This window comes from Sphaerodactylus townsendi, linkage group LG04, assembly GCF_021028975.2.
Source record: "Sphaerodactylus townsendi isolate TG3544 linkage group LG04, MPM_Stown_v2.3, whole genome shotgun sequence".
NCBI lineage: Eukaryota > Metazoa > Chordata > Lepidosauria > Squamata > Sphaerodactylidae > Sphaerodactylus > Sphaerodactylus townsendi.
Window position 1 is genome coordinate 4755478 of NC_059428.1, and position 26479 is coordinate 4781956.

At 48.3% G+C, this 26479-nt stretch overlaps 1 protein-coding gene across 1 annotated transcript in view; it reads left to right on the plus strand.

Annotated features, from left to right (window-relative positions):
- Positions 1-3866: 3866 nt before the first annotated feature.
- The window catches only part of DGAT2 (diacylglycerol O-acyltransferase 2), a 41280-nt gene continuing 18667 nt past the window's right edge, over positions 3867-26479 (plus strand). Inside the window, exons 1-3 of the mRNA XM_048493032.1 lie at positions 3867-4042; positions 21599-21725; positions 22561-22688. Coding sequence (XP_048348989.1) covers positions 4003-4042; positions 21599-21725; positions 22561-22688 — 295 coding nt within the window. The 5' untranslated portion in view covers positions 3867-4002. The remainder of the gene's footprint in view (positions 4043-21598; positions 21726-22560; positions 22689-26479) is intronic.

A 26479-nucleotide genomic window follows, 5' to 3' on the forward strand; every position in this document is an offset into this window, starting at 1 on the left:
CAAGCTTACTCCCAGGTAAAGGATTGCGCTTTAGTTCTTCACATGAAAATCAGCAGGGTTTAACAGCGCTTAACAGGGTTACCTACACTGCTTCCCCAAAACTAGGTCTTAGGTTTAATGCTAATAATCGAGCTCAATGGCTCAGGCCAGCCTAGATGTGGGGGGGGGGGTGAACCTGTGCATGCCCACAGAGAGGGCTCTAAGTGCCACCTCTGGCACCCGTGCCATAGGTTCGCCACCACTGCCCTAGACGTACATTTCCCCCACCCCCCAGTTCAGAATCATCCTTCAAGTCCCAATTTGCTGACGGCGTCAAAAATGCAAAGGTAAAACTTCCAGACAGACTGTTGTAACTTTTCCATTTGGTCTGCGTTGCGACAGAGCGACCCTCTGGATTGGGCGAGACTCCCACATTTTGGCAATCGGTTGTCTATAGCAATGAATGTGTCTCGATTTCATCTCTCGGTCCCTGATGAAAGGCCGTCCATGAGTCAAGGACACGGGACATGAGTTAGCCCTGTCTGGTGACACCTTCCTGACCCTTTTGGGACAACACAAAGGGGGCCAATTTGAGCCCGGAGTGGGACAGCAGACACAAACAGAAGCCCTGTTTGCCATCGCTGGATTTAGTGGGGGGGGGGGGGTTGTATGGAAAAAATAGGATTGGAGAACAAGTCCCCAGAGGCTATCCTTGGCAGACAAAGCATGTCTCCTGGAGCAGTTCTGGAACTACGCGACTGCCGGCTAAAAGATGCCGCGGACTTGCATGAATTTGCACTGTGTGACGGGCGTGGACCTTGGAGAGAGCTGGCATTCATAACATCGCCTGTGAGTTAGTGGCACACATGAAGCATTTCTGTGATGTGCGTTGGCTCCACTTTCTCGTGCAGCAGCTCAGAACTGCGGGTCAGTCTTCAAATCTCGCTGGTCCCTTCTGCACATGCAGAATAGTGCGCTTTCAATCCAGGTTCACAATTGCTTGCAAGTGGTTCTTGCTATCCTGCACAGAAAAATCCAGTTGCAAAGCAAAAGTGGATTGAAAATGGATTGAAAATGCATTATTCTGCATGTGTGGAAGGGGCCACTGTGACCATCCTCTACAGTTTGTTTGTTTGTTTGTTTGTTTATTAAATTTAGTATACCGCCCTATCCCCGAAGAGCTCAGGGCGGTGAACAACATAAAATGATATATAAAACATATAATTTAAAACAGTTTTGTTCTAAAATAGTAACCCACGAAACCCATATACAACCCTCCCCAGAAGAGAAAAGAGGCTTATCTGGGGAATTCAGAACAGCCTGTACACTCCCACATATGCCAGCTGGGTGACCTTGGGCTAGTCATGGTTGCATTTGACTCTCTGCAAAGTCCCACCTAACCTCTACAGGGTGTTTGCTGTGAGTGGGGGAACATGTCTTAAGGAGATTGTCAGCTATTGAGTCTGACTGCAGGATGAAAGAGGGGATATGGATGTACAACTCTTCTTCTCTCAATGGTAAGGAGTCTCAAAGCAGCTTATAAACTCCTTCCCTTCCTCTCCCTGCAACAGACTTCCTGTGGGGTAGGTGGGGCTGAGAGAGTTCAGCAAGAACTAGGACTGGCCCAAGATCACCCAGCAGGCTTCATGTGCAGGAGCGGGGGAACAAACCCAGGTCCCATCTGCTGCTCATGTGGAGGAGCGGGGAAATGAACCCAGTCCTACACATTGGAGGCCTCCGCTCTTAACCATTGCCCCACACTGACTCTTTGAAGCAACAGCTGGACAAAAGCACGTATGTCTCTGAGACCATGTAGACCGGAGAGGGAAGACTTTGTCCTGACTCCCCTTTGCTTGCCGTTGAATCGAAGCCAGTGGACACAAAAGGGTCTGTAAATAGTTGCCCGATTCCACAACCAGCATGGGTGTGGGAGGGATTTGACACAGAGACACGACAAGTGAGCCTGCGCCGCCGGCCCCTTCCTAAGGTCACAGATGAATGGTGAAATTGTGGTGGGGTTTGGCCGGGGGGGAGGGGGCGGGGTGTTGCAATCCTAAGCAATCCTCCTCAGAAGCACGTCTCAATGAAATTATGGCCTCCTCACATGGTGACCAGTGTAGTCCAGTCTCGGCTAAATTTTGGTGGCCCTGTGGGGTTTCCAAGGCAGGAGAGGATCAGAGGTGGTTTGCCAATTGCCTGTTTCTGCATAGCAACCCTGGCTTCCTTGGTGGTCTCCCATCCAAGTGCTAACCAAGGTTGACCTTGCTTAGCTCTGAGCTTTGACATAGTTGGGCTGGCCTGGGCCACCTAGGTCAGGGCGAATTAAAGCATGCCATCAAGTTGCAATAGGCTCATGACAACTGCATGAAGCTCCATCTGATGGGATTTTCAAGGAGGTGGTTTGTCATGGCTTGTTTCTGCGCGGCGACTCTGGACCTCCTTGGTGGTCTCCCATCCGAGTATAACCAAGGCCGACCCTGCTGGACTTCCAAGATCTGGTGCCTGGGCCATGCAGGTCAGGGCAAAAGGCATGCAGAGGTGGTTTGCCATTGCCTGCCTCTGCTAATAGCCACCCTGGACTTCCTTGGTGGTCTCCCATCCAAATACTAACCAGGGCCAACTTGGGTTAACTTCCACAATCTCATCAGAGTAGTAGGCTAACCTGGACCATGCAGGTCATGGTGGGGGTTGTTTGGTGGTAGAAAGTGTGTCAAGTTGTCGCCAATGTATAGCCACCCCCAGAGGGCTTTTCAAGGCAAGTGAGAAGCAGAGGTGGGTTTCCTGTTGGCATACTCTGCAGAGCCTTCCTTGGTGGTCTCTCATCCAACTACTGACCCTACTTAGCTTCTGAGATCTGAGAAGCAGGGATGGGCTTGCCATTGTCTTTCTCTGCAGAGCCTTCCTGGGTGGGGTCCCTTCCAAATTCCGAGCCAGTTTAGCTTCCGAGATCTAATGAAGTCGGGCTGTACTTTATCATTCCACGTGCCCCCTGCTTCTGTACAACATATTTAATTAATCTGAAATATCTTCCAGTCTCTTGTTTTGTATTAGCTAGTCACAATGTGAAAAACCACCCTTCTGGGGTGATTCACATCCCCCCCTTCTCCCTCCCCCCTGAAGAACTCCTCTATCCTCCCTGTTACTGGGATGGGGGAGATTGGGGGGGGGGGGGGCGGCTTTGCAAGAAATAGCAGGGAGAATTCGCCACCTCTGATATGCAACAAGACATCCAGTTCACAGTAGTGTAATTCTTTTGCAATATAATGTAATTCGATTATTTGCAATAAGGATAGTATTGGCAATAATAGCAAGCTTTAAAATAATTATAACATTTGAAATGATGATGATGTCGGCCACAATGGTAAATGTTGCAAGAATAACATTTGCCATATAATGATCATATTTGCCACAACGATGACGTCCACGACGTAAATAAACTTGGCGAGAAACGATCACAATTTGCAAGAACGGTCGCATTTTCAATAGCGATGAAGTTTGCAACACGAAGAAACCCGGCGAGAAGGGTAACCTTTGCAATAATAGCGACAACATTTGCACATAACGACAAGGCTTGCAAATAATAGCGATCTTTAACAGGATTATAATATTCGCATTAACAGTGAATTGGCAAGGATCATCGCGTTTGCAATAACGGCGCGCTTTGCAGCAATGATAACATTTGCAAGAATGACGAGATTTGCAATAAGAATAATTCATTTTTTAAAAAAGAAAGAAAAGAAATTGGAAGGAAAAATGCAGCCTCCCGGCGGGCGGTCCAATCCCCCGGCTTCCTCCTCCTCCTCCTTGCAAGGGATCAAAGGATGGCATCACAATCCGGCCTCCGCCTGGCCCCGCCTCCCGGCTCCCCACCCCCGGCTCCGGCAGGTGCTATAAATGGGTGCGCAGCGAAGGCAGCGGCGGCTCATCGCTGCAAGGATCGCGACTGCTGGGGCCGGCCGGGGGCGCGTGGCATGCGTGGATCGCGAGCGCCGGCGGGGCTGAGACTGCGGGGGCGCCGGAGCCATGAAGACCATCATCGCTGCCTACTCTGGAGCCCTGCGAGGTAGGCCGCCGCGAAGGAGAAAGAGAAAGGCCCGGATCGGGGCCCTGGCCGGCGACTGCGTTTCTCTGCAACCTGTCCCGTTGCAGTTGTGAGCTGCGGGAGGAAGTGGGGTGTGTGTGTGTGTGTGTTAAGCCAAGATCGGCCTCGGGAAGGGTTTCCCGGGGAGGAGAGCCTCGAAGATGAAGCTGGAGGAAGGCACAGAGGACTTTTGGAGCAAGAAACGAGTAGGGGGACTGGGGGGGGGACTTGCTTTATTGCATTTATATCCCCCCCCCTTTCGATCCAGGAGTCTCCCCCCTCCCCCGCATCGCTTTGCCACTGCAGACAGGGAACCTTGCATTTCATGCGCTTCGAGATTCAATCTGCCTGAGGGGAAAAGATGGCTGTTTTATGTAGCTGGATGCTCTGGAGGGACGTGCATTTCATGTTTATTATTGCATTTATGTGTCCTCCTGCCCCCCTCTTCAATCCTGCATTCTGCTTCCGGGGACCTCTTTTTCTCTATGCATATAAACACAGACAATTGCCTCTTCTTCCCCTTCCGGCTTTGCTAGGGTTAGAGTTCCACTTGGCCCCCACCGATGCCAACACCCTCCCCCCCCAATATTTCTGCGAAAGAATCCCACTTTGTGGCTCAATCGTCTGTGTTTTTTGCCTATCCTAAGGTGCGCAGAAATACACAGAGAGTAAACTTTTGTCATCAACTTGGAGTTGTCGGTACTGAATTTATTTCATCTGTTGCATTTAATAAGCCTTTTGGGCTTGGGGCGTCTCACGGCACCCATAAAACGTCCGTATAAACAATACACATCCCACAAAAGCACAGACTACCTTGTGTTCCACAACTTTCAGTGTAGAACCCGCCGCACCGAGGGAGCCTTAATTGATGCCGATGATGTTGGTGGAGCTCACACATTCGGAAGCAGTATACCTTTCTACACGATTTGTTTCCTTTATTTATTACATCCCTCCTGCCTTCCCAATGGGGACCCAAAGCGGCTTGTGTTGCACTCTGCTCCTTTGTTTTATCGTCACAACAACCCTGCGAGGTCAGCCAATCTGTGATTGGCCCAAGATCACCTGTTGAGCTTCTGTAGTGGAGTGGGGCTTCGAACCTGTGTTTCCCAGATCCTTCTCTGGCACTTCTACACCAACAACACCCTGATTGGAGAGGGACAGCCCCTATGATCTATGGCTACCTACGATCTATGGCTACCAATCTTGATCCTCCTTGCTCTCAGATTGCAAATACCTGAGCAGACCAGGTGCTCCGGAGCAGCAGCAGTAGCAGCAGGCCATTGCTTTCACCTCCTGCAGGTGAGCTCCCAAAGGCACCTGGTGGGCCACTGCGAGTAGCAGAGTGCTGGACTAGATGGACTCTGGTCTGATCCAGCAGGCTCGTTCTTATGTTCTTATTGCTGTGCTTATGAGGTTCTCTTAACAGATCTGGAACTGATGGACCGGATCCAACAGAGCTGCCGTCATTTGTGAATTAGCCTTTGTTTGGGACAGTTCTCTTTGGAAAGATAGCCCCAAAAGTTAATTCCAAACATCCATATCTCTAGGTAAAGGCAAGTTCGGTGCTTTTCTGGTTTTGTAAAATGGTATCTTCTCTTCCCTGTGGAAGGATGGGGCGGTCGGGCTTTCATTGCAGATTTCTTGAGCATGGAATTTAGCAAGCCTTTAAGTCACTTGCGTATAAAAAGGTGGAATTGGTGGTTTTGCTTCTTGGACATCTGGAGTGCCATAGGTTCGCCACCACGGACTTAGGCCCTTTCCGCACATGCAGAATAATGCACTTTCAATCCACTTTCAATGCACTTTGCAGCTGGATTTTACTGTGCGGAAGAGCAAAATCCACTTGCAAACAATTGCGAAAGTGGATTGAACGTGCGTTATTCTGCATGTGCCGAAGGGGCCCGAGTTGGAGAATGGCTCCTTGTGTTTCAGAAGATCTTGAGGGGAAGGAAGGTGGCAATTCAACAGGTTAAGCCAAAGGGGCATTTAACAACTTACAAGAACTTCAGGGCCCTACTGGATTGGTCCAACAGCATCTGGTTTTGCAAGTGACCAGCCAGTTGCCACAGACTGGCAGGGGCTGATGGGAATTGTAGTCCATGAACATCTGGAGTGCCATAGGTTCGCCACCACTGGCCTAAGTCGGTATTCCTCCATTTAATTCAGTGGAAAGCTTTCAAACCTGATCGGGAAGGAAATGCAAGGTATCAATAGTTCACGAAACCAGCAGACATTCTTCAATAGGGGTGGTGGGATAGCAGAAGGGTCTCTTTCTTGGGACCACATGATACATTACTCTGAGGGAGTAGTTCCAGGTAGGTAGCTGCGTTGCTGTGCAGTTGAAGAGCAAGATTTGACTCCAGTTGCACCTTCGAGACGCAACAAGATTTCCAGGGTAGGGCTTTCGGGAATCTGAGCTCCCTTTTTCAGAGAGTAGGAATGGCTGCGCAACTCCCCTGGAGAAAGGGGCGTCCGTCACCCATTGTCCTCCCCCAAATTGGTCAGATTTAAATGGTCCCTCTAAAGCTTCCATTTACCATCACGTAAATAATACTGCGTACATACAGAAACATTGCATGGAGTGAAAGGGTTAACCCTCCTGTCCCATTATCTTGAATTTTTAATGGCACGTCTGCAAGAGATCCGGATCCTCAGGTTGCGGACCGGATCGTGTGACCCGCAGTCTTGGCTCACGAGTTCCCTGCACGTGTCAGGTGCCCTGAACGTTGGAAACTTTTTCCATGCATCGTTGCCTCTGTGTGGCAACTTTCCCTGGGGCCTCGTGCCGACGCTGCCAAAGTCTGGTGCTTTCCTTTGCCATTTATTTCTCCTATTGTATCATTTTGGTATTGAATATTTCCTAATTTTTTTGGGAGGGGGGGAGTGCAAAATGAAATGAGGCATAAAGGATAGAAGAAGTTGTTATTGTTGTTGTTTGGATGTTGTTGTTTGGACTTTTCTTTCCTGTAAGAAGACTTAAGGTAGCTTACAAGCTCCTTTCCCTTCTTCTCCCCACAACAGACCCCTTGTGAAGCAGGTGGGGCTGGGAGAGGTCGGAGGGAACTGTGACTAGCCCAAGGTCACCCAGCAGGAATGTAGGAGTGCGGAAACTCATCTGGTTCACCTGATAAGCCTCTGCCGCTCGGGTGGAGGAGTGGGGAATCTTACCTGGTTTTCCAGATTAAAATCCACCTGCTGCTGCTTGGTAGGCATCAGGTCCCGGGTTCGATTCCTGTTGTGTCCTATTAAAAAGACTAGCTGTGGGTGATGTGGAGGACCTCTGCCTGACAGCCATAGAGAGGGGTTGTGGCTCAGTGTGAGAGGGTCTGCTTGGCACACAGAAGTCCCCAGGTTCAATCCCTGGCATCTCCCGTTAAAGCATCTGGCATTAGAGGGTGCGAAAGACCTCGGCCTGTAACCTTGGAGACCAGCTGCCAGCCTGAGTAGGCAATACTGACTTGGCGGACTGAGAATCCCATTCAGTAGAAGGCAACTTGATGCGTGCAACAGCCAAGTCATGAGATGGGCTCCTTTGGACCAAGGATATAAACCGTCTGGAGCTGCTGTTGGGTCCCTTTGACCCCAGAAGGGGTAGCCACGGTGGTTCAAAAAGGGGCTTGGCCCCCTCAATAATTTGTCCTGCCCCCTCCCGGCAATTCTAGAGTTGGTGTGAAACCCATCACAAGTCTTTCAAGTGTAAATTCTCTATGTTTAAAAAAAGGAAGGAGCTGAGCTAAAAAAGTGCAAATCCTATAATAAATCTCCCAAATGTGAGTTGGCTAGAACAGAATTAGCTGAAGGGTCCTAATTTAAAAGGCCATGTATGTGTGTTTGTGTGTGAGAAAGAGACACACGCAATGTGTCTGAAACTTTTTTTGGCAGTTTTCTAATGTTAGTAATCCTGTGTCTTTTGCATTGCTGATGAGATCTCTCGTGCTATTCAGTTACATTGCTTTCTATCATGTCTACACCTTGAGTCTCAAGTGCAAAACTGGTAAATAAATGATAGGGGCCAGTTTGGCCCCTAGCTGATTCTACACCTGGGCCTTCCATCTAACATGGCTCGCCACCTCCCCCTCTCTTTTCCTGGGGAGAATTTTAAAATTGGGGTTGGCGGACGCCTCTTTTACTGCTATCGCTGTTTTAAAATGGTTTTAGTAATTTATTTATTTAACTGTATTTACATTTTTGTGTTGTACACCGCCCAGAGCCCTTCGGGGATGGGGCGGTTTAAAAGTTTAAATAATAAATAAATAAATAAATAAATAAAGCACAAATAAAGCAATAATAAAGAAGCACAAGTAGTGATGGGCTGACCACCACAGAACTCATTGCCCCCCCTCCCCCCGAAAATGTTCAAACCTGGGGCCATTGCCCACCCTTTTGAACTACACTAACAATCCCTTAAATTGCCATCCTGGGACACCCAGGGAGCAGGATCTATAATCCGAAGACTAGGTCGCAAACTGCTGACTGCAGGGATCGGGGGGGGGGGGGGTTTCGGGGGCTTTCTCAGACTCTGCTATATTCGCTTGTAGGCTCTGAAGCAAAATCCATTGCCAAGGGGTGCACAGCTTTTTAGTGGGATGTGCGAAAGCTCAGAATAGTGGCCCTAGAGGGGTTCTTAAGGGAATCCCCTAGTAATTCCTCGCCAGCTGGCAGGGGGGGATGATGGGAACTGTAGTCCATAACATCTGGAGGGCCGTGAGTTCTTATACCTGGCTTTGGAATTTCTTAGGGCTTTGGTGTTTTTTTACCCAGGAAGGCCTTTTTGGCAACTTAGCGGCCCACTCAAAGGGCTAATTTAGCTTTGGGTGCAGAGTGGCTACCGTCAGTAAGGGTTAGGTGGAGTCCTTTGGGATTACTCTTTTGCTTCTAAACGGATCTCCAAGATGACAGATCAGATTTTCCCCTGGAGAATATGGAGAGTGGCGTTGTACCCCTCAGAGGTCCTCTCCCACCCTAAACTCACCCCTCCTTAAATTGCCCCTACAAATATGCTGGGATTTCTCAATCCCAAACTGGCAACCCAGCAAGACCAGGTTAATGATGTTCCCCCGACTCTAACCTGGCAACCTCAAAGCCGCCCCCAAGCGCATCGGCTCCCTAATCCGTTGGATGGTCTTTTCCATAGTGGGACGCATCAAAGATACTTCGCCCTGTGAAGTTTTTCTTGTCCCAGCGCTGGAGTATATTTATTTTGGTTTGCCAGGTGCGGAAAGAGGTGGGACTCTGCTAGTTAGATCCAGCTCCTGGCAGCCCTTGAAATAAACCATCCGTGCGTGTTGGGGCTTTGCGGCTAGATAATATGACCTCTTTCACTGGGAGACTGTGAAAGTCAAAAGCCTAAAAATGATTGATGTTCACACCTTTTCCTCCCCCTGGATCATCTTAAAGATTAGGCTTTTTAAATAGGCCTTTTATCCAGGACAGGTGATTTAAAGCCAAAGATTTCCTCTCGCCTGCCTGGCCAAGTGAGAAAATTACTTTAAAAAAAATACTGCAGTTGGCTCACTCTTGTTTTGGTTCAAGGTCCTAGAAGAGTGTCCCTTACCCCCTGTGGGGTGGGGCTTCCTCTGTAGGTCTCCCACCTGCTTGATAAAACCCTGCATGGGTGGTCTTTCTCATATAGTTGATTACATCTGCATATATTCGCATTTGAAAGGCTGATGGTTTGGGTGCTTTTTAAATTCATATCCCTCCTTTCTCACCAATGGGGACGTAAAGCGGATTACACCACTCCTCTCTCCGCTGTTTTTCCCTTACAACAACCCTGCGAGGTTGATTAGGCTGAGAACATGCGACTGGCCCAAGGTTGCCAGGGCAAACATCCTTGGCAGAGTGGGGATTCAAACCTGGGCCTCCCAGATCCTAGTCCAGTGACGGCGAACCTTTTCGAGACCAAGTGCCCAAACTGCAACCCAAAACCCACTTATTTATTGCAAAGTGCCAACACGTCAATTTAACCTGAATAATTGAGGTTTTAGTATAGAGAAAAAACGGTTGGTTCCAGTAGGCACGCTGCTACTCGGGAGTAAGCTTGGTGGTAGTCGGTGGCTTTGCTTTGAAGCAACTGTGCAACACTTCAAATGAGTGAATCACGACCCTAGGAGGGTTTACTCAAAAGCAAACTCCATTGCCAGTAACCAAGCTTACTTGCAGGTAAAGGATCACGCTTTCTTCCCATGAGGCAATCAGTAGGTTTAAGAAGCATTTCTAACAGAGTTACCTAAGCACTGTTTCCCCAAAACTAGGGTCTCAGATTTTAATTCTAATAACTTCTCCTCTGAAATAATTCACAATATTATCACATGGACGAACTCTGTGCACGCGTGCCCACAGAGAGGGCTCTGAGTGCCACCTCTGGCACCCGTGCCATAGGTTTGCCACCACTGTCCTAGTCCAACTTTCTAACCACTACACCATGCTGCCTTTTAGAAGATTGCCCTGCACAAATCTCTTGCATACTCCAAGCTAGCATGTCTCTATTAAAGTCATTGCGGCTAACTGCATCTCAAATAAGTAAAGCAGTTTTAAAAGGTCTAGAAACCTGATATAATCTGGGAGGTACCTTTTTAATTGATTAAATTAAAAGCATCTGAGTGCAGTTCTAGGCCCTCTCAACTGGAAGTGAACTGGAAATGACTCTGTATTGAATATGTGTGGGAGTCAGTTATCTTGGAACCCCATAGGGCATAGGTGTCAAACTCGCGGCCCTCCAGATGTCATGGACTACAGTTCCCATCATCCCCTGCCAGCACGATGCTGGCAAGGGATGATGGGAACTGTAGTCCATAACATCTGGAGGGCCGCGAGTTTGACACCTGTGCCATAGGGAGTTTGCGTTGATAATGTTTGGCTTGAGGATTCAGTTTTTCTCCTGTTTGGGTCTGCTTAATTTGACTGTGTTCTTGGATAGAAGCTCCTCGTGGAGATCTGGCGGACAGAAAGGAAGCTCTTCTTCAGCACCTCTGGAAAGTTCTTGATTTCATCTGGTTGTCAACCTCCAGGCAGGAGCTGCAGTTCTTCCTGAGTGACAGGCAGATCCCCAGGTTGTGAAGCTTAACTCCTCTGGAGGAAATGGTGCGTTGGAGGGCGGACCCTATGGCACTACGTCCCTGGTTCACTCAAAAGTTTCCTGATTTCCCAGGCCACTCTAGCCAGAGGGCAGTATCACAACAAGAGAAGTCTTGTCGTGGGGGCAAAAGTCTTGTTAGGTTGTTTAAAAGGGGGGAGTCAGTACTGGCCCCATGTGGTGATGTCACTCACAATTCTTACTAGGCAGATAATGGTTTGTTTATTTATTTATTTATTTATTTATGAGGGTTTTTTAATACCGCCCTACCCCCAAAGGGCTCTGGGCGGTGGACAACATAATTATACAACATACAATTAAAAACCCATTTAAAATAAACACAGCGGTCAGCATATAAAACAGCGTCAGCAATAAAATCCTTATTAAAACCCTCCCAAAGAGGGGGGAAAGGGTCCCCAAACACAGGAGACTAAAGTGGGGGGGGGCACATCAGCGGCCGGACACTCCAAAAGCCCGGTGGAACAACTCCGTCTTACAGGCCCTGCGGAACTCACCAAGATCCCACAGGGCCCGGACAGCTGGAGGAAGAGCGTTCCACCAGGCAGAGGCCAGGGCCGTAAAAGCCCTGGCCCGAATGGAGGCCAGCCGCATCATTGAGGGGCCGGGAACCAGCAGCAAATTGGCCTCTGCGTTCAGTAGGGACATATGGGGTAATGCGGTTCCCCAATCATCTACATTTTACCCCCAGCAAGCTTGGGTTTCCAAAGGGAGTTGTTCAAGTTCACTTTGGATCGCCCCATCAACAGTCATCCTGCTTAAATGGTTTCAAAAGGTAGCCATGTCGGATTGCAGCCGAAGAGTTAGATGCGAGTCCAGTCGCACCTTAAAATTCAACATTTTTAGGGGTATCACCTTTTGAGAGTCATAGCTCCCTTCAGCAGGTGCAAGTCAGAATTGGAACTTTCAAACATGCATTCTGACGAAGTGAGCATTGACTTCCAAAAACTTATATCTCCCAAACCTGTTGGACTCGGATCAAAATTAAATGGTACTTAATGTTCTGAATCCTGTCCAGGTTTCCAGCGCTTAACTCCGTTTCTCCTGAGTGTTTACCCGCTCTGCCTTTTGAGGCCGTCTCGGGTCGTTGCGGAGAATCCCTTTCCAAACACAACTTCCTTATCTGCGAAGAAGAATAGGAAGGTGAAGGAGCTGTAACTGTTATGAGATTGCAAATATTTACTCTCGGGAAATGAATACTTTGCAGAGGCAGTAAATGGTCCAGGGTTTCAAGTAGAGCTATTAGAAGCCAGCTCCTGGAAATCGAGAATTACATTGTGGAGTATGGTCTTTGCATTCTGTTTGCAACCTGTAACTTGAGCATGAAATCGGACCTTGAGAACCAAGTCTTACTTTACCAGTGCCCAATTTTCAGCCCAAAGTCTGGATTCCATTTGCAACGACGGCTCTTTAAAGTCAGCTAATATGGCTGCGACGTAAGCTTGTCCAGCTATATATGATTTGTTCTGTCTTCGTAGCTCCAACATTTTGTATTGGATTCTTTCGTTTGAATGTATGTAAAAAAAGAAATAAATTATCTTGTGCAGTGTATGTTTTGCTGAAAGAACACACAAAGTTATTTGTTTTATAAGCATTTATTAATATACAGTACTGAGGTACCGATGGGCTTTTTGGAGCAGAATTCTTTTTGGTTTTCTAATTTCCAGGTGTTGCCTGGAGATATTCCACTATTACAACTGATATCCAGGTGATAGAGATCTATCCCCTGGGGAAAAATGGCTACTTTGGAAGGTGGACTCTGACATTATACCTAGAGTAGCCATACCTGGAGATTTGGGGGGTGGGGCCTGTATTATACCACATGGAAGTCCCCTCCCCAAACCTTCCGCTCCTCAAACTCTATTTCCCGAAATCTTCCAGTATTTCCCAGACTGGTTCTGGCAACCCTTGCTGGAGTAGAGAGAGCCCCTGGGTTTGGGGTGATTTTAGATTGTGGGGGGCGGGGATCTGAGGTTCTCTTAGCTGAAAGGTTGCAAGTTCCCCCAAATGCTTTTCTTTTGTTCTTCTCCACTTTCCGAGGGCCCCCTCCCACCATAGCTAGCAAAAAAAAAAACCCTTCCAATTTTATTTTCCTCTTTTCTCCAAGGGTCTGGTTGTAGCCTGCATCGATTTTCCTCTGACTGGCTGAAGAACATAATTTTAAAAAAGGCGTGGTGGATCAGACTAAGGTTGATCCAATGTAGATTCCTGTCTTTCCACACCAGGCAACTATATTCCTCTAGAAGGCTATAACAGAGGCCAATGCTGGTGTTTAAGCAGGCCCCATCTAATCAGGATGGTCCAAATCCATTGCTGAGGTGAAGGCTGCAGCCGAGAATGCATGTGTACAGGTTGTGGTCGATCTCTCCCATTTGTGGGGTTGGAGTGGCAGAAGGAGGCCAGCTCAGATGTCTGTTGTTGCCCCCTTGAAAGAAAGGGAAAAGCCCTCAATGCCTCAGTTTGCTGTAGGGTTGCCAGCTCTAGGTCAGGAAATACCTGGGAGGGAGGGGCTTGGGGAAGGGATCTCAACAAGGTGTAATACCGTAGAGTCCAGCCTTCCCAAGCAGCCATGTTCTCCAGGGAAGCCATCTTCCGGTTGGGGCGTGGAACTCTTCTGCTGTTGTGACGTCTCTAGGCAACAGAACTGTTCAGTTGGAGAAAATGGCAGCATTTCCAGGTGAACTCTATGACATTATAACGTGTTGAAGACTTTCCCCTTGCCAAACCCACAGCAGTGGTATAGGAGGTTAAGACCTTGTGTATCTAATCTGGAGGAACCGGGTTTGATTCCCAGCTCTGCCGCCTGAGCTGTGGAGGCTTATCTGGGGAATTCAGATTAGCCTGTACACTCCCATGCACGCCAGCTGGGTGACCTTGGGCTAGTCACAGCTTCTCAGAGCTCTCTCAGCCCCACCCACCTCACAGGGTGTTTGTTGTGAGGGGGAAGGGCAAGGAGATTGTAAGCCCCTTTGAGTCTCCTGCAGGAGAGAAAGGGGGGATATAAATCCAAACTCTTCTTCTTCAGGCTCCGCCTCCAAAATCTTTAGGTATTTCCCAATCCAGTCGGCAACTCTTCTCTCCCGGTGGCTGCTTCGGTTTCTGAATTCACTGATCATGACGCTCAAACCAGAATGCCTGAATTTCTGTTTCCTGGTAGACTCTGGTTTGTCAACGCAGCCACCCCAGAAATGTGGGGTTGCCAACCTCCAGGTGTGGCCTGGAGATTTCCCGGCATTACAGCTGATTTCTGGACACCAGATCGGTTTTCCCTGGAGAAGATGGCTGCTTTGGAGGGGTGAAGTAATAGTACCACTCTGCTCTAGGTTGGTCAGATCTCACCTGGCATACTATGTCCAGTTCTGGGCAGCACGGTTCAAGAAGGATGTTGGCAAACTGGAACGGGTCCAGAGGAGGGCAACTAACATGGTCAAAGGTCTGGAATCCATGCCCTACGAGGAGAGACTTTGGGAGCTGAGTATATTTACTCTGGAGAATAGAAGGTTGGGGTGGCATGATAGCATGTTGAAATATTTGAAGGGAAGTCATGTTGGTGAGGGAGCAAGCTTGTCTTATGCTGCTCCAATGATGTGGCTTAATCATCAGCAGCAGTGGCGTAGGAGGTTAAGAGCTCGTGTATCTAATCTGGAGGAACTGGGTTTGATTCCCAGCTCTGCCGCCTGAGCTGTGGAGGCTTATCTGGGGAATTCAGATTAGCCTGTGCACTCCCACACACGCCAGCTGGGTGACCTTGGGCTAGTCACAGCTTCTCGGAGCTCTCTCAGCCCCACCTACCTCACAGGGTGTTTGTTGTGAGGGGGGAAGGGCAAGGAGATTGTAAGCCCCTTTGAGTCTCCTGCAGGAGAGAAAGGGGGGATATAAATCCAAACTCTTCTTCTTCTTCTTCTTCCAGAGACTAGGACTAGGAGTAATGGGTTCAACGTTCAGGAAAAGAGATTCCACCTGAACATTAGGAGGAACTTTCTGATGGTAAGGGCTGTTCAGCAGTGGAATATGTTACCTCGGAGTGTGATTGAGTCTCCTTCTTTGGAGGTTTTTAAATAGAGGCCACTGCATCTGCTAAAAGGATGATCGCAGGTTGTCTGCTGTATGGCAGGGGTTGGACTCAATTCGGGGTCTCTTCCAGCTTTATGATTCTACCTCCATGACGTATCACACTCATCCAAACTCCACCTTCCAAATGTCCAGGAGTTTCCCAGCCCAGCATTGGTAAACATACCTCCCAGAATTGCAGCTGATCAACAGAAATCCATTCTCCTGATGAAAATGGCCACTTTGGAGCGTGGGCCCTTGGCATTGTCCCCTGCCATCCTCTGGCCAATGTCTCCCAGAACCTGAATCTAGATCTCACCATCGATCGCATGATTTGATCAGACGTGTCTTGGGTCAGGATGAATTCAATCTCTGCTAGGTGTAAGACGGGTGTAGCTGTTCGTAGGAGCACACGAACACAATAATAACCAAGCTTTGTTTGTAGCAAACCATGGTTTGCCCATGACATCTGAATTCAGAATGTCCGTCTTGTCTTCCAGCTATTTCTTTCTCTGAAGTGGCTGATAGTATTTGGGAGCCGTAGGAACTGCAGCCTTCAGCTGATAGGTTGAGTAAGCCATTTATTCTGTCCTGGAGAGGCAGGTGTTAATAATGTGAATTTAGTCGGTGTGCTTTATTACACAACCCTGGCAGAGTTCCTCCAGTCCTAGTCGGTTGAAATAATGGGTTTAGGACTTCAGTAATACCACCTGGGATTGCTCTCTTAAGCTCCTTGAGAATCTTGGCGGGACTTCTGAAACCCAAAGTAGCCCACATTTGTTTTGCAGAGTACCTACAGTGTTCCGTCTTGGCTTCTTGCTTGAAATCCGACCCAGAAGTGGGGCTAAATTTCCTTGTGGGCAGCTTGAAGTGTCCGAGGTCTTGAAAGCGGTCGGAAAAGGATGAATAGCATTGAGGTGTGGGAAAGCTTTCGAGTGTATGGACCGCGCCACTCGAAAAATGGCACAGAGTAATTCATAATGGGTTTGACAACAGCTGGCACCTGAGGATTGAATTTCCACGATGCTCTTTGGGAGTGGCTCTGGTTTTCGTAGAATCATAGAGTTGGAAGAAACCCCAAGGGCCATCAAGTCCAGCCCCTGAAATGAAGGCCTTTCATTTCAGATTGCTCAATGTTTGAGAACTGGCAGCCCGGCAGCCATTGAATTCTTTAATTCTGTTCACAAGGTTACAAGGAATACATGTACAATCTGTGTACAGTATGCACTTGATTATTTTCTCTATGTGCATTGGTTTCATATACCTGAAGCTACCTTGTACAGAGTCAGACATGGGTCCATCAAGGCCAGTATGTATTGTCGAAGGCATTCACGGCCGGAATCACTGGGGTGCTGTGTGGTTTCCGGGCTGTATGGCCGTGTTCTAGCAGCATTCAGCCACAGATGCAGGCGAAACGTCAGGAGAGAATGCTGCTAGAACACGGCCATACTGCCCGGAAACCACACAGCACCCCAAGGCCAGTATGGTCAACTCACACTGACATCGGTTCACCAAAGTCTTGGGTGGAGATATTTCAAGTTGCCTACTGCCTGGCCATTCATAAGAACATAAGAAGGAGCCTGCTGGATCAGACCAGAGTCCATCTAGTCCAGCACTCTGCTACTCACAATGGCCCACCAGATGCCTTTGGGAGCTCACGTGCAGGATGTGAAAGCAATGGTCTTCTGCTGCTGCCCTTGCTGCTCTCAAGCACCTGGTCTGCTAAGGCATTTGCAATCTCAGATCAAGGAGGATTCAAGATTGGTAGCCAAAGATCAATTTCTCCTCCATAAATCTATCCAAGCCCCTTTTAAAGCTAAAATTCAACCCTTCTGCCAAGCAGGTTCTTTCCCGCTGAGCCCCAGCCTTTCCTTAAACACATAGGAAGCCGCCCGATACTGAATCAGAGCCTTGGTCCATTAATTATTATTGTTTGACATCACAGCCGCCAGTTCTTTAGCTGGTTGATGGCCTTTCATTACAATCCGAGCCTCACCCAGAGGCCTAGGAAGTTGTAATGTATCAGCGTAGTATTCATGTGGATCCCAGCAGGACTGCCTTCTGAATCTGACAGATGTTAATTTTGTCGATTTGAAGATGTTTCAAGTGCTGCCCTCGCATTTTCGGAAGGGCGTCTAGGGTACCGATTACCACTGGGACGACCTCAGCTGGTGCGTGCCATAGTTACTGAATCTCGATTTTCAAATCGTGGTATTTAGTGACCTTCTTGTGTTCTTTTTCAATGACCCTGCTGACACTAGGCATTTCTATGTCGATTTTGGTCACTTCCTTGTCCTTAATAACAGTGATGTCTGGGGTCTTATGTGCCAACACTTTGTCCATTGGGATTCGGAGGTCTTATAAGATCTTGACCTTCTCATTTTCCATGACTGTCTCTGGACAATGTTCCCACCAGTTTTTAGCTGTCCTAATGTTGTAATTCCTGCATAAATTCCAGTGGATCATCTTGGCCACTGAGTTGTGCCTCTGTTTGTACTCAGTCTGTTCATTCTTTTTGCAGCAGCTGAGGACATGATCTACAGTTTCGTCAGCTTCCTTACACAATCTGCACTTTGCGTCATCCAAGGTTGTTGTTTTTTATTTTGGCCTTGATTGAATTTGTTCTAATGGTTTGCTCTTGAGCAGCTAAAATCAGGGATTCAGTTTCCTTTTTCAGAGTTCCAGTTGTTAACCACAGCCAGGTCTTTTCGTTGTCTACCTTGTCCTGGATCTTCTCCAGAAATTGGCCATGCAGTGCTTTGTTGTGCCAGCTTTCAGTCCTCATTTTAATCACATTTTTTTCTGGATTCTCGTTTGGTTTTCTGGGTCTTCACCAAATGTCTGTCCTTCACCTCAATCAATGCTTGTTCTTGACTTTTATTCACATAATCGGCCAGTGCATGTTTCTCCTCTTCCACTGTTTGCTGTACTTGCAGTGAGCCTCTGCTACCAGATCTCCGGGAAAGGTATAATCAGTGGTGGAATTCAACAGGTTCGCACCACTTCTGCAGAACCGGTTGTTAAAATGGTGCTGGTAAACAATCAGTTGTTAGATTATTTGAATTCCCACCACCGGAACCGGTTGTTAAATTATTTGAATCCCACCACTGGGTATAATCTATCAGTATCACTGTGCGGGTGTAAGCCATGGTGCATTGTCGTAAGCTTCTGAGTTTTTCTATCCAATGCTTCCAACTCAGCCTGTGTCCAGTTGATGATTCCCGCAGTGTACTTGATGACCCGTAAGGCCAAGATGTTGATGGCCTTGATGGTATTCCTGCTGTTTAATTTAGATTTCAAAATTTTCCTGACCCTCTGGGTGTATTCTCTGCTGGCCACAGTCTTCACTTGCCTGTGCATGTTGTTATCCGGCTTCAAAATGCCCAGATTTTTATAAGCTGCCTCTTGGTTGCCTTGATGAATTGGCTATCATCTATACCAGTGATGGTGAACCTTTGGGACTCCAGATGTTATGGACTACAATTCCCATCAGCCCCTGCCAGCATGGCTAATTGGCCATGCTGGCAGGGGCTGATGGGAATTGTAGTCCATAACATCTGGAGACCCAAAGGTTTGCCACCACGGATCTATACCATCACTCTCAGTGATCTTGCCCCTCCTTATTGCCACAGTGACGCACTTTTCCAGGCCAAACTCCATCGAAATGTCTGTGCTGAATATTTGGGCTGTGTTCACTAGTGACTGGATTTCTGTGTCTGATTCCCTGTACAACTTCAAATCACCCATGTAAAGCAACTGTGAGATCCCCCCCCCCCTTTATCAGCTTTCCCACTTTGGCTTTCTATGATTTTTGAAGATGCCGGTATCACTTCTGAAGCCATAGCAAGTAATTTAAAGCAGGCTATTCCAAATGTAACGCTAAGGGCCACTGTCCCTTGTTTGCTGCACGGGGATTAAATGGCAGGGGTCAGCTAAGCACGGATGGGGCTTCAGGGAACCAAGCAGAGGAAAAAGGGGTACGATTGAAACCATCAATCTCAGGGGCAGTACAGTGCCTGCTAGAAGGTATCGTGTGTCAAGGATCCCTTCTGACTGCTTTCCAACCCACCCACCCCATCCCACCCCAAAGGCGTGTGCCGTGAAGTTGCTTCCGACCCTGAAGGTAGCTGTTGCAAAAACTGTCTGCAGGCTTGGGAGCTTGTTGAAATAAATAAAACCGGAGGTCGAGCTCGCTGTGTCTACAACAGCCCTTGGAATTTCCTGTTTGGGGCATCCGTCGATGTGTGACTCTCCTCTGCCTCTCTTCTGCTTACAGATTAGAGAATCTGCTTGTAAACAAAACTTGCCCTCGTCTCTAGCAAGTTAAAACGGCAAGCGACTGACCTCTTAAAACTTTTTTTTTTAAAGAAAGTTGTCCTGGGCTCTTTTCTCCAGGGCAGGGCTTGAGAGAGTTTCTGGCTCTGTTTTGAAGGTTGTTTGGCTTGGGTGTCTCCTCCGTTGACATATGCTGGCCAGGAACAAAAAATTCAAGGTGACCCTGCCACCATTCCGGATTTTGTTTTTTTTAATTTTTGGACTGGGTATCCTGCTGTTTGTTTCTTCTTTCTAGAAGAGAAGGAAACCTAAAAACAAGGAGGTCGGGGAGATTCCTCTATTAGTCTCTATCGGTGTCTTCCCCCAGCTGGTGGAGACTTTTTCTGTTTTGTTGGTTCTGTTGTGTTTGTCTGTTTTTATTGAATGGCTTCAACGTTGTTTTTAATTGTCCAAATGTTTTATTGGATGATTTTTAATTTTAAATGTTCTTTTTATTTTTCAAATGTTTTAATGCTTTTTTTAAAAAATTCACACTGTCTTGAGGACCCTGATTGGGTAGAACAGTGGTTCTCAACCTGGGGGTCGAACGACCCTTTGACAGGGGTCGCCTAAGACTCTCTGCATCAGTGTTCTACATCTGTAAAATGGATAAATGTTAGGATTGGGGGTCACCACAACATGAGGAACTGTATTAAAGGGTCGCGGCATTAGGAAGGTTGAGAACCACTGGGGGTAGAAAGATGGAACAAAGATGTTGTAAATGAAAATGAATATCTAGACTAGAATCTTGTGAGATGACCAAAAATGACCCACAAGCAAGGACAGATGTCAAAACCCTCCCTTTTTAGTGGCTGCTACCAACTTGTTATTCTCAGGTACACTGCCTCTGAAAAGGGAGGTTCCATTTTAGCCAGCATGGTTCTCTCCTGCAATCAATTTGTTCAGTACCTTCTCAAAACCCATCATAATATCATGCAGTAGTGACTTCCAGAAGCTTAACTATGCATACCCTTGGCTTCTGTTTTGCTAACTTTTAATTGGAGATTGGCTAACGTTTATTGATATTCCACCTTCTTCAAGTGGCTTACACCATCCTTCTCCATTTTATCTTCATGACAGCCCTCTGAGGTAGGCTGAGTGGCCAGGGTCACCCAGTAAGAAGACGAAGAAGAAGAGTTTGGATTTATATCCCCCCTTTCTCTCCTGCAGGAGACTCAAAGGGGTTTACAATCTCCTTGCCCTTCCCCCCTCACAACAAACACCCTGTGAGGTAGGTGGGGCTGAGAGAGCTCCGAGAAGCTGTGACTAGCCCAAGGTCACCCAGCTGGCGTGTGTGGGAGTGTACAGGGCTCATCCCAATTCCCCAGATAGGCTCTCCTAGTTTCAGGTGGCAGAGCCAGAATCAAACCTGGTTCCTCCAGATTAGATATACGAGCTCTTAACCTCCTACGCCACTGCTGCTCCATGTAGTAAGCTTCCATGCAGAGTGAAGATTCAAACCTGGGTCTCCCAAGTTATAGTCTGACACTTTTACCAATATACGTTGCCAGGGGACAGTTCCGCCAGCCAATGTTTCTCTTCTGCATAGCTACAGCCTCTTGAATTCCCTGGAGTTTGACTGTGATGAATGAATGTAGCAGCCTCTTCCTTGACATAACCCTTCAGGGGTGGAATGTAACTCCAACAAAATAGATAAATAATGCTTGCTTACAGACTTTTCCTTGGCCAGGAAGAGCAAGATGATCTTCTCCTTCGTCCATTTTTTTTCTGATCCTAGGCAGAGATCAGGGTAGTATTCAGGGCTTCCACTTATTCCGTGTTATCCTCACTGCTAGCCCCAGATTTCGAGTTTTGTGGCAGGGCAGGATTTGAATCCGGGTCTCTCTGGTTCTAATCCAATGCACTGACTTGCTGTGACATTATGCGACATCCTCAAAAGCTTGAGTCCACGTTTCACTCACAGTGAGAAAGAGGCGTAAAATGGGCCTAGGGAGGGGGCAGCAAACGAATTCTTACCTTTTAAAAGCATCTGTGAGTTGGCTGATAACAACGCTGTGTACTTCTGCGGGGAGAGTCCCAGTGGCGATTGGGCCACTAACCTTTTCTTCTTCCATCTCCAGCGAGGCGGTCCAGTGTGCTTTCGGCTCTCCAGGATCTGTCCTGGCTCTCCAAGTCCAAAGTTGAGAAACAGCTGCAGATCATCTCAGTGTTCCAATGGGTGCTGTCTTTCATGGTCATGGGTAAGTTGTGCAGCTGTGCCTGTTTGGGCTCAGAGGTCTTGCAGATGTTGGGGAACCCAGCTGGCAGCTCTTTTACCCTCCCTCTGAATGGCTCAGTCGGGCCCTCTTGGATTCTGGCTCAGGCTTCTCACTGCAGTGTTGTGGTTACGATCAGATTCATAACCAGTGTGGTTATGATCAGATTCAGCTAGCATAATCTGCTTTGTGTGAGAGGGGGCTGACGTTGTCAGGCTTAGGAATTGGCAGGAAGTTTGGGGGAGGGGGGCTCAGTGTTGTGGGAGAATTTTTAAAAACACCCATCAATTTTAAAAAAATTCCCCAAAACACCCAGGAAGTGATGAAGGGTAGCTCTAGGAATTGCCAGAACCTCTGTGGAAAATCCATAGAGCCTGTGGTGATTTGATGGGATTTGGCAAGTGCCAGTAACACAATCCAGTAATGAAGGAGTTCATTGTTGCATGCTAATTAGCTAGTGAGGTCAGAAGTCAGTGACCAGGTAATTGATACCTATTGGTTGGGTGGGCTACATGCAGATCTGCACGTAGGCTTTAGATATATCTTCTTTGTGTTGCACTCTGCACGTGTTCAGTTCAGTTCACTCTATCCATAGCTTAGTAGCCATGTAATAGTCTAAGCAGCAAGCTGGCTGTACTGGTGCTAGCTAGTGAGAAAGATGTTTATTGTTTTTCTTGCAAGTTTCCCTTCCCTGTAGTAAGTAAACTTTATTTCAGTAAAGAAACTGGTCTCTGCCTCATTATTGCATTAACTCTGCTAATTAAGTATTTGTCCACACGACACGATTCCTAGAGCTACCCTTCATCATTTCCTGTATGGGTTTCTAGAAAGTACGAGGCTGCCTTTTCCTTAATTCTGCTCTCACCTCTGAGTGGCAGTGGGCAATGCAACCAGAAGCCGGGGGATTCTCTGCCCCCACTGAGGGCTTGGCAGCCCTTGAGTGGGCATTGCCCCCGTGTGAAGTGAAGACACTTGGGTGGGAGATAACGAACTCTGATGTGAGCCTGTGGCAGAACAAATGTGCTCCCTCCACATCCCATGGTGGCATGTGTTGTGGGCAACTTTATTTATTTATTAATTTATTATTAGTTTTATATACCGCCCTCCCCCTGAGGGCTCAGGGCGGTTCACAACAGGTTAAAACAAACATTAAAACATAATTTAATATCAATTATATAAAAACAGAACCCATTTTAAAATGTGCATGGCGTCTGGCTACCCCCCTCCCCCCCTTGTGCCCACGGGAGGCCAGATGACACGGTAGATGTATTTTTAACCAGGCTGGCCAAACGCCTGGCGGAACAGGTCTGTCTTGCAGGGTGGCCCCAAGGAAACTCTGTAAGTCCCAAGTAGGGGCCCAATCTCCCCTGGGGAGCCTGTTCCACCAGGTAGGGGCCAGGGCTGAAAAGGCCCTGCCCCTCGTCGAAGCCAGCCTGATCGTTTTGGGGCCAGGGATCACGAGTAGGTCCTCCTCCGAGGAGCGGAGGGGCCTACCGGGGCAATATGGGGAGAGGCGGTCCCTCAGGTATGCCAAGACTTTTTTTAAAAAGAAGGTTGGAAACAGCTTTTTGGTCCCTACCATGACAAGAAACAAAAGCGACGTAACTCCATTTGTGACCACCAAGAAAAATAATACGAGACGTCGCGTGAGCTTTTGAGCTCATCCGGAGCTCTTCTCCAGGCAAACGGTTGCGTTTTTTAAAAAGCTGCATTCGTGGGAAGGTAGGCTCTGTGGCTGTTGCGGCTTTTCTCGGCTGTGTGACCTGGTCTGGACCACACAACCCGGAAAACCCACAACAGCCAATTAATCTGTCAGTGAAAGCCTTCAACATTACATTGAACTCGATGGTACTGTGCCCTACCAAAGCCCCTCCCCAAACCTTTGCCTTCCTCAGGCTCCACCCTCAAACCTTCAGGTATTTCCTGACTCGGAGCTAGAACCGGCAACCCTAGGTGAAAAAAAAAAAGGTGTGCCCAGAAACTAAAGCAAGAGAAGAGCATAAATCCTTTTCTTCTGTGCTCAGAATCGTGTTAATGGCCCCTGCCGGTTCTGAAATATGGAGGAAAATCTCTGGGCAGAAGAACTCACAAGAAGGCCCACAAGAGATTTGAACCCGAAGGCTTGTCGCTTTAATCTTTGTCCAACCAAATCCAACTTAGCTCAGGGGGTGGGGAATCCTTCTGGTACGGAGTGTGAGACCCCAGTCCCAGAATAAAGTGCGCTGCAGTTTGCTTTTAAAAACGTAAGACTTTATTGAGAACTGATTTGTGCGAGGGATAGACGATTTCTGAGGAATACAGAAGGAACCAAACCTTAAATCCCTGCTCCCCTTGGCCCGCCCCCTGGCTGGGCCCAAGAGCTGCAGTTACAGTAAGATAACAAAGGTCATTTCCCCACTTACCTGCTGCTGCGCGCTACTCTCCTTCTGGGTGAAGGCTGTCCCTGCACTCCCCTTGCACTACAGGGTAGACGCATTAACGAGGCTGTCATTGTCCTCACTTCCCCTCAGCGCTACAGCCATTCCTGGATGCATTCTCAAACACGCCTTTTGATGACCCCGCGCAGAGCGCGAGGTCATGGGGAAGCCCGGGAGCGCACCAGAAATGACGCACGCTGGGAGTAGCGTGCAGCAACCTTTGGTCAAGGTAAGTGGGGAAATGACCAGAGGGAAGAATACTAACACTCAAATACAGGTTAACATTACAAAAGGCAGGGGCTTGGCCACACCTTGGAGAGCTGGGGCTGCATTTTATTTTATTTTATTATTATTATTATTATTATTATTATTATTATTATTATTATTATTATTATTATTATTATTATTATTATTATTATACACATGGGTCTTTGCACTGGCCTCGATTTGTAGCTCCTTCCCATAAACCATCAAAACTAGAAGAAAAACCTTCTAGAAATTGTGCCCAACATTCCTATTTGGACCTGACATTCAAAATGATGAGCTTATGTTTGCTATCAATTAATTCCAGCAAATATTTTAGCTTATGATTTGAAATAGATATTATTGTTGTTGTTGTTGTTGTGGTTGTTGTTGATTTCACAGCTGCCAGATCGCTCTGTTCGCGGCTTTTATTGCAATTCGAGCCTCACCCAGAGGCCTAGGAAGTTCAGCAATTCATCGGTATTAGTATTCGTCGCCGGATCCCAGCAGGGCTGCCGCCTGAATGTTAAAGTACATGCATTTGAAGATGTTTCAAGTGCTGCCTTCATGTTTTTGTTTGCAAGTGGATTTTGCTCTTCTGCACAGTAAAACCCAGCTGCAAAGTGCATTGAGAGTGCGTTATTCTGCATGTGCAGAAGGGGCCTGTATTATTATTATTATACACATAACAACACAGCACAAGTGTCTGGAATTCATCTCTGAATATCGAAGTCCTTCCCAAGGACCTAGGATAGGAGGTATTTGCTTAGAATGTGTGCAGCCCTAGAAGTGCTGCTTTCTGCAGCATGTGTGGACCGATGTTCTGTCCAAGTTTAGGCTTTCCAGATGTTTTTCAAGATTTCTTTGGGATTCCTCCTAGAGCACCGGATTACCAGTGGGATTACTGTTGTTCTTTTTTTGCTGCCAATCGCTCAACTTCAATTTGTGGTGGTCCCTTGTATTTTGTGATCTTTTCCAGCTCTTTGTTCCTACTACCTTGTTGTCAACTGGCACAGCAAATATCTATGATCCAAACATGTTTTTTTCTCTATCACTGTTATGTCTGGGGTGTTGTGTGCCAGGTGTCCGTCTGTTTGTGGCCTCTTAAAGTCCCAGAGTATTTTTTTTTAAGTTTTCATTTTCTGTGGTCTTCTCTGGCTTGTGCTCGCATTCTTACCAGGTCTCTATACAGGGCAGGCCGTGACTTTTGGTAAAGGTTCCAGTGCACCATTGCTGCTAGCCTAGTATTGTGACGTTCAAGATAGTCAGTTTGGGCTATTTTCTTACAAATGCAGATGATGATGATGATGATGATGATGATGATGATGATGATGATGATGCCCCCCCCACCCCCCCCCCCCCCCCCCCCCCCCCCCCCCCCCCCCCCCCCCCCCCCCCCCCCCGCCCGCCCCCCCCCCCCCCCCGCCCCGCCCCCCCCCCCCCCTCCCCGGCCCCCCGCCCCCCCCCCCCCCCCCCCCCCCCCTTGCTCGCCCCCGCCCACACCCCCCCCGCCCCGGCCCCCCCCCCCCCCCCCCCCCCCCCCCCCCGCCCCCGCCTCCCCCCCGCCCCCCCCCCCCCCCGCCCCCCCCCCCCCCCACCCCCCCCCCCCCCCACCCCCCCCCCCCCCCACCCCCCCCCCCCCCCACCCCCCCCCCCCCCCACCCCCCCCCCCCCCCACCCCCCCCCCCCCCCCCCCCCCCCCCCCCCCACCCCCCCCCCCCCCCACCCCCCCCCCCCCCCTCCCCCCCAGCGGCAAATTAGCTCCTCTGAAAAGAGCAACATTTTCAAAAACCCCGCAGGTGCCGCAGGGGGGTGGGGAACCTCGGCTGTTTACGCGCGGCTGATTCGCTCTGACGTGCAGCTTCCGGCCAATCAGGAAACAGGAACCGTCATTTTGTTTAGGGAGGGTATTCCCGTCAGAAAGTGCTCGGAAATTGAGACGTGTGCACAACAAGACGTGCCAACATTGCTCTTTTTTGCTCTTTTTTGCTCGAGCTCCACTGTTTTGCAGCTTGGCAAAGTGCTGCTGAGCACAGGGTTGTCGGCGGTGTAAACCGAAACCGATATTTACTTTCATTTTTCTGCC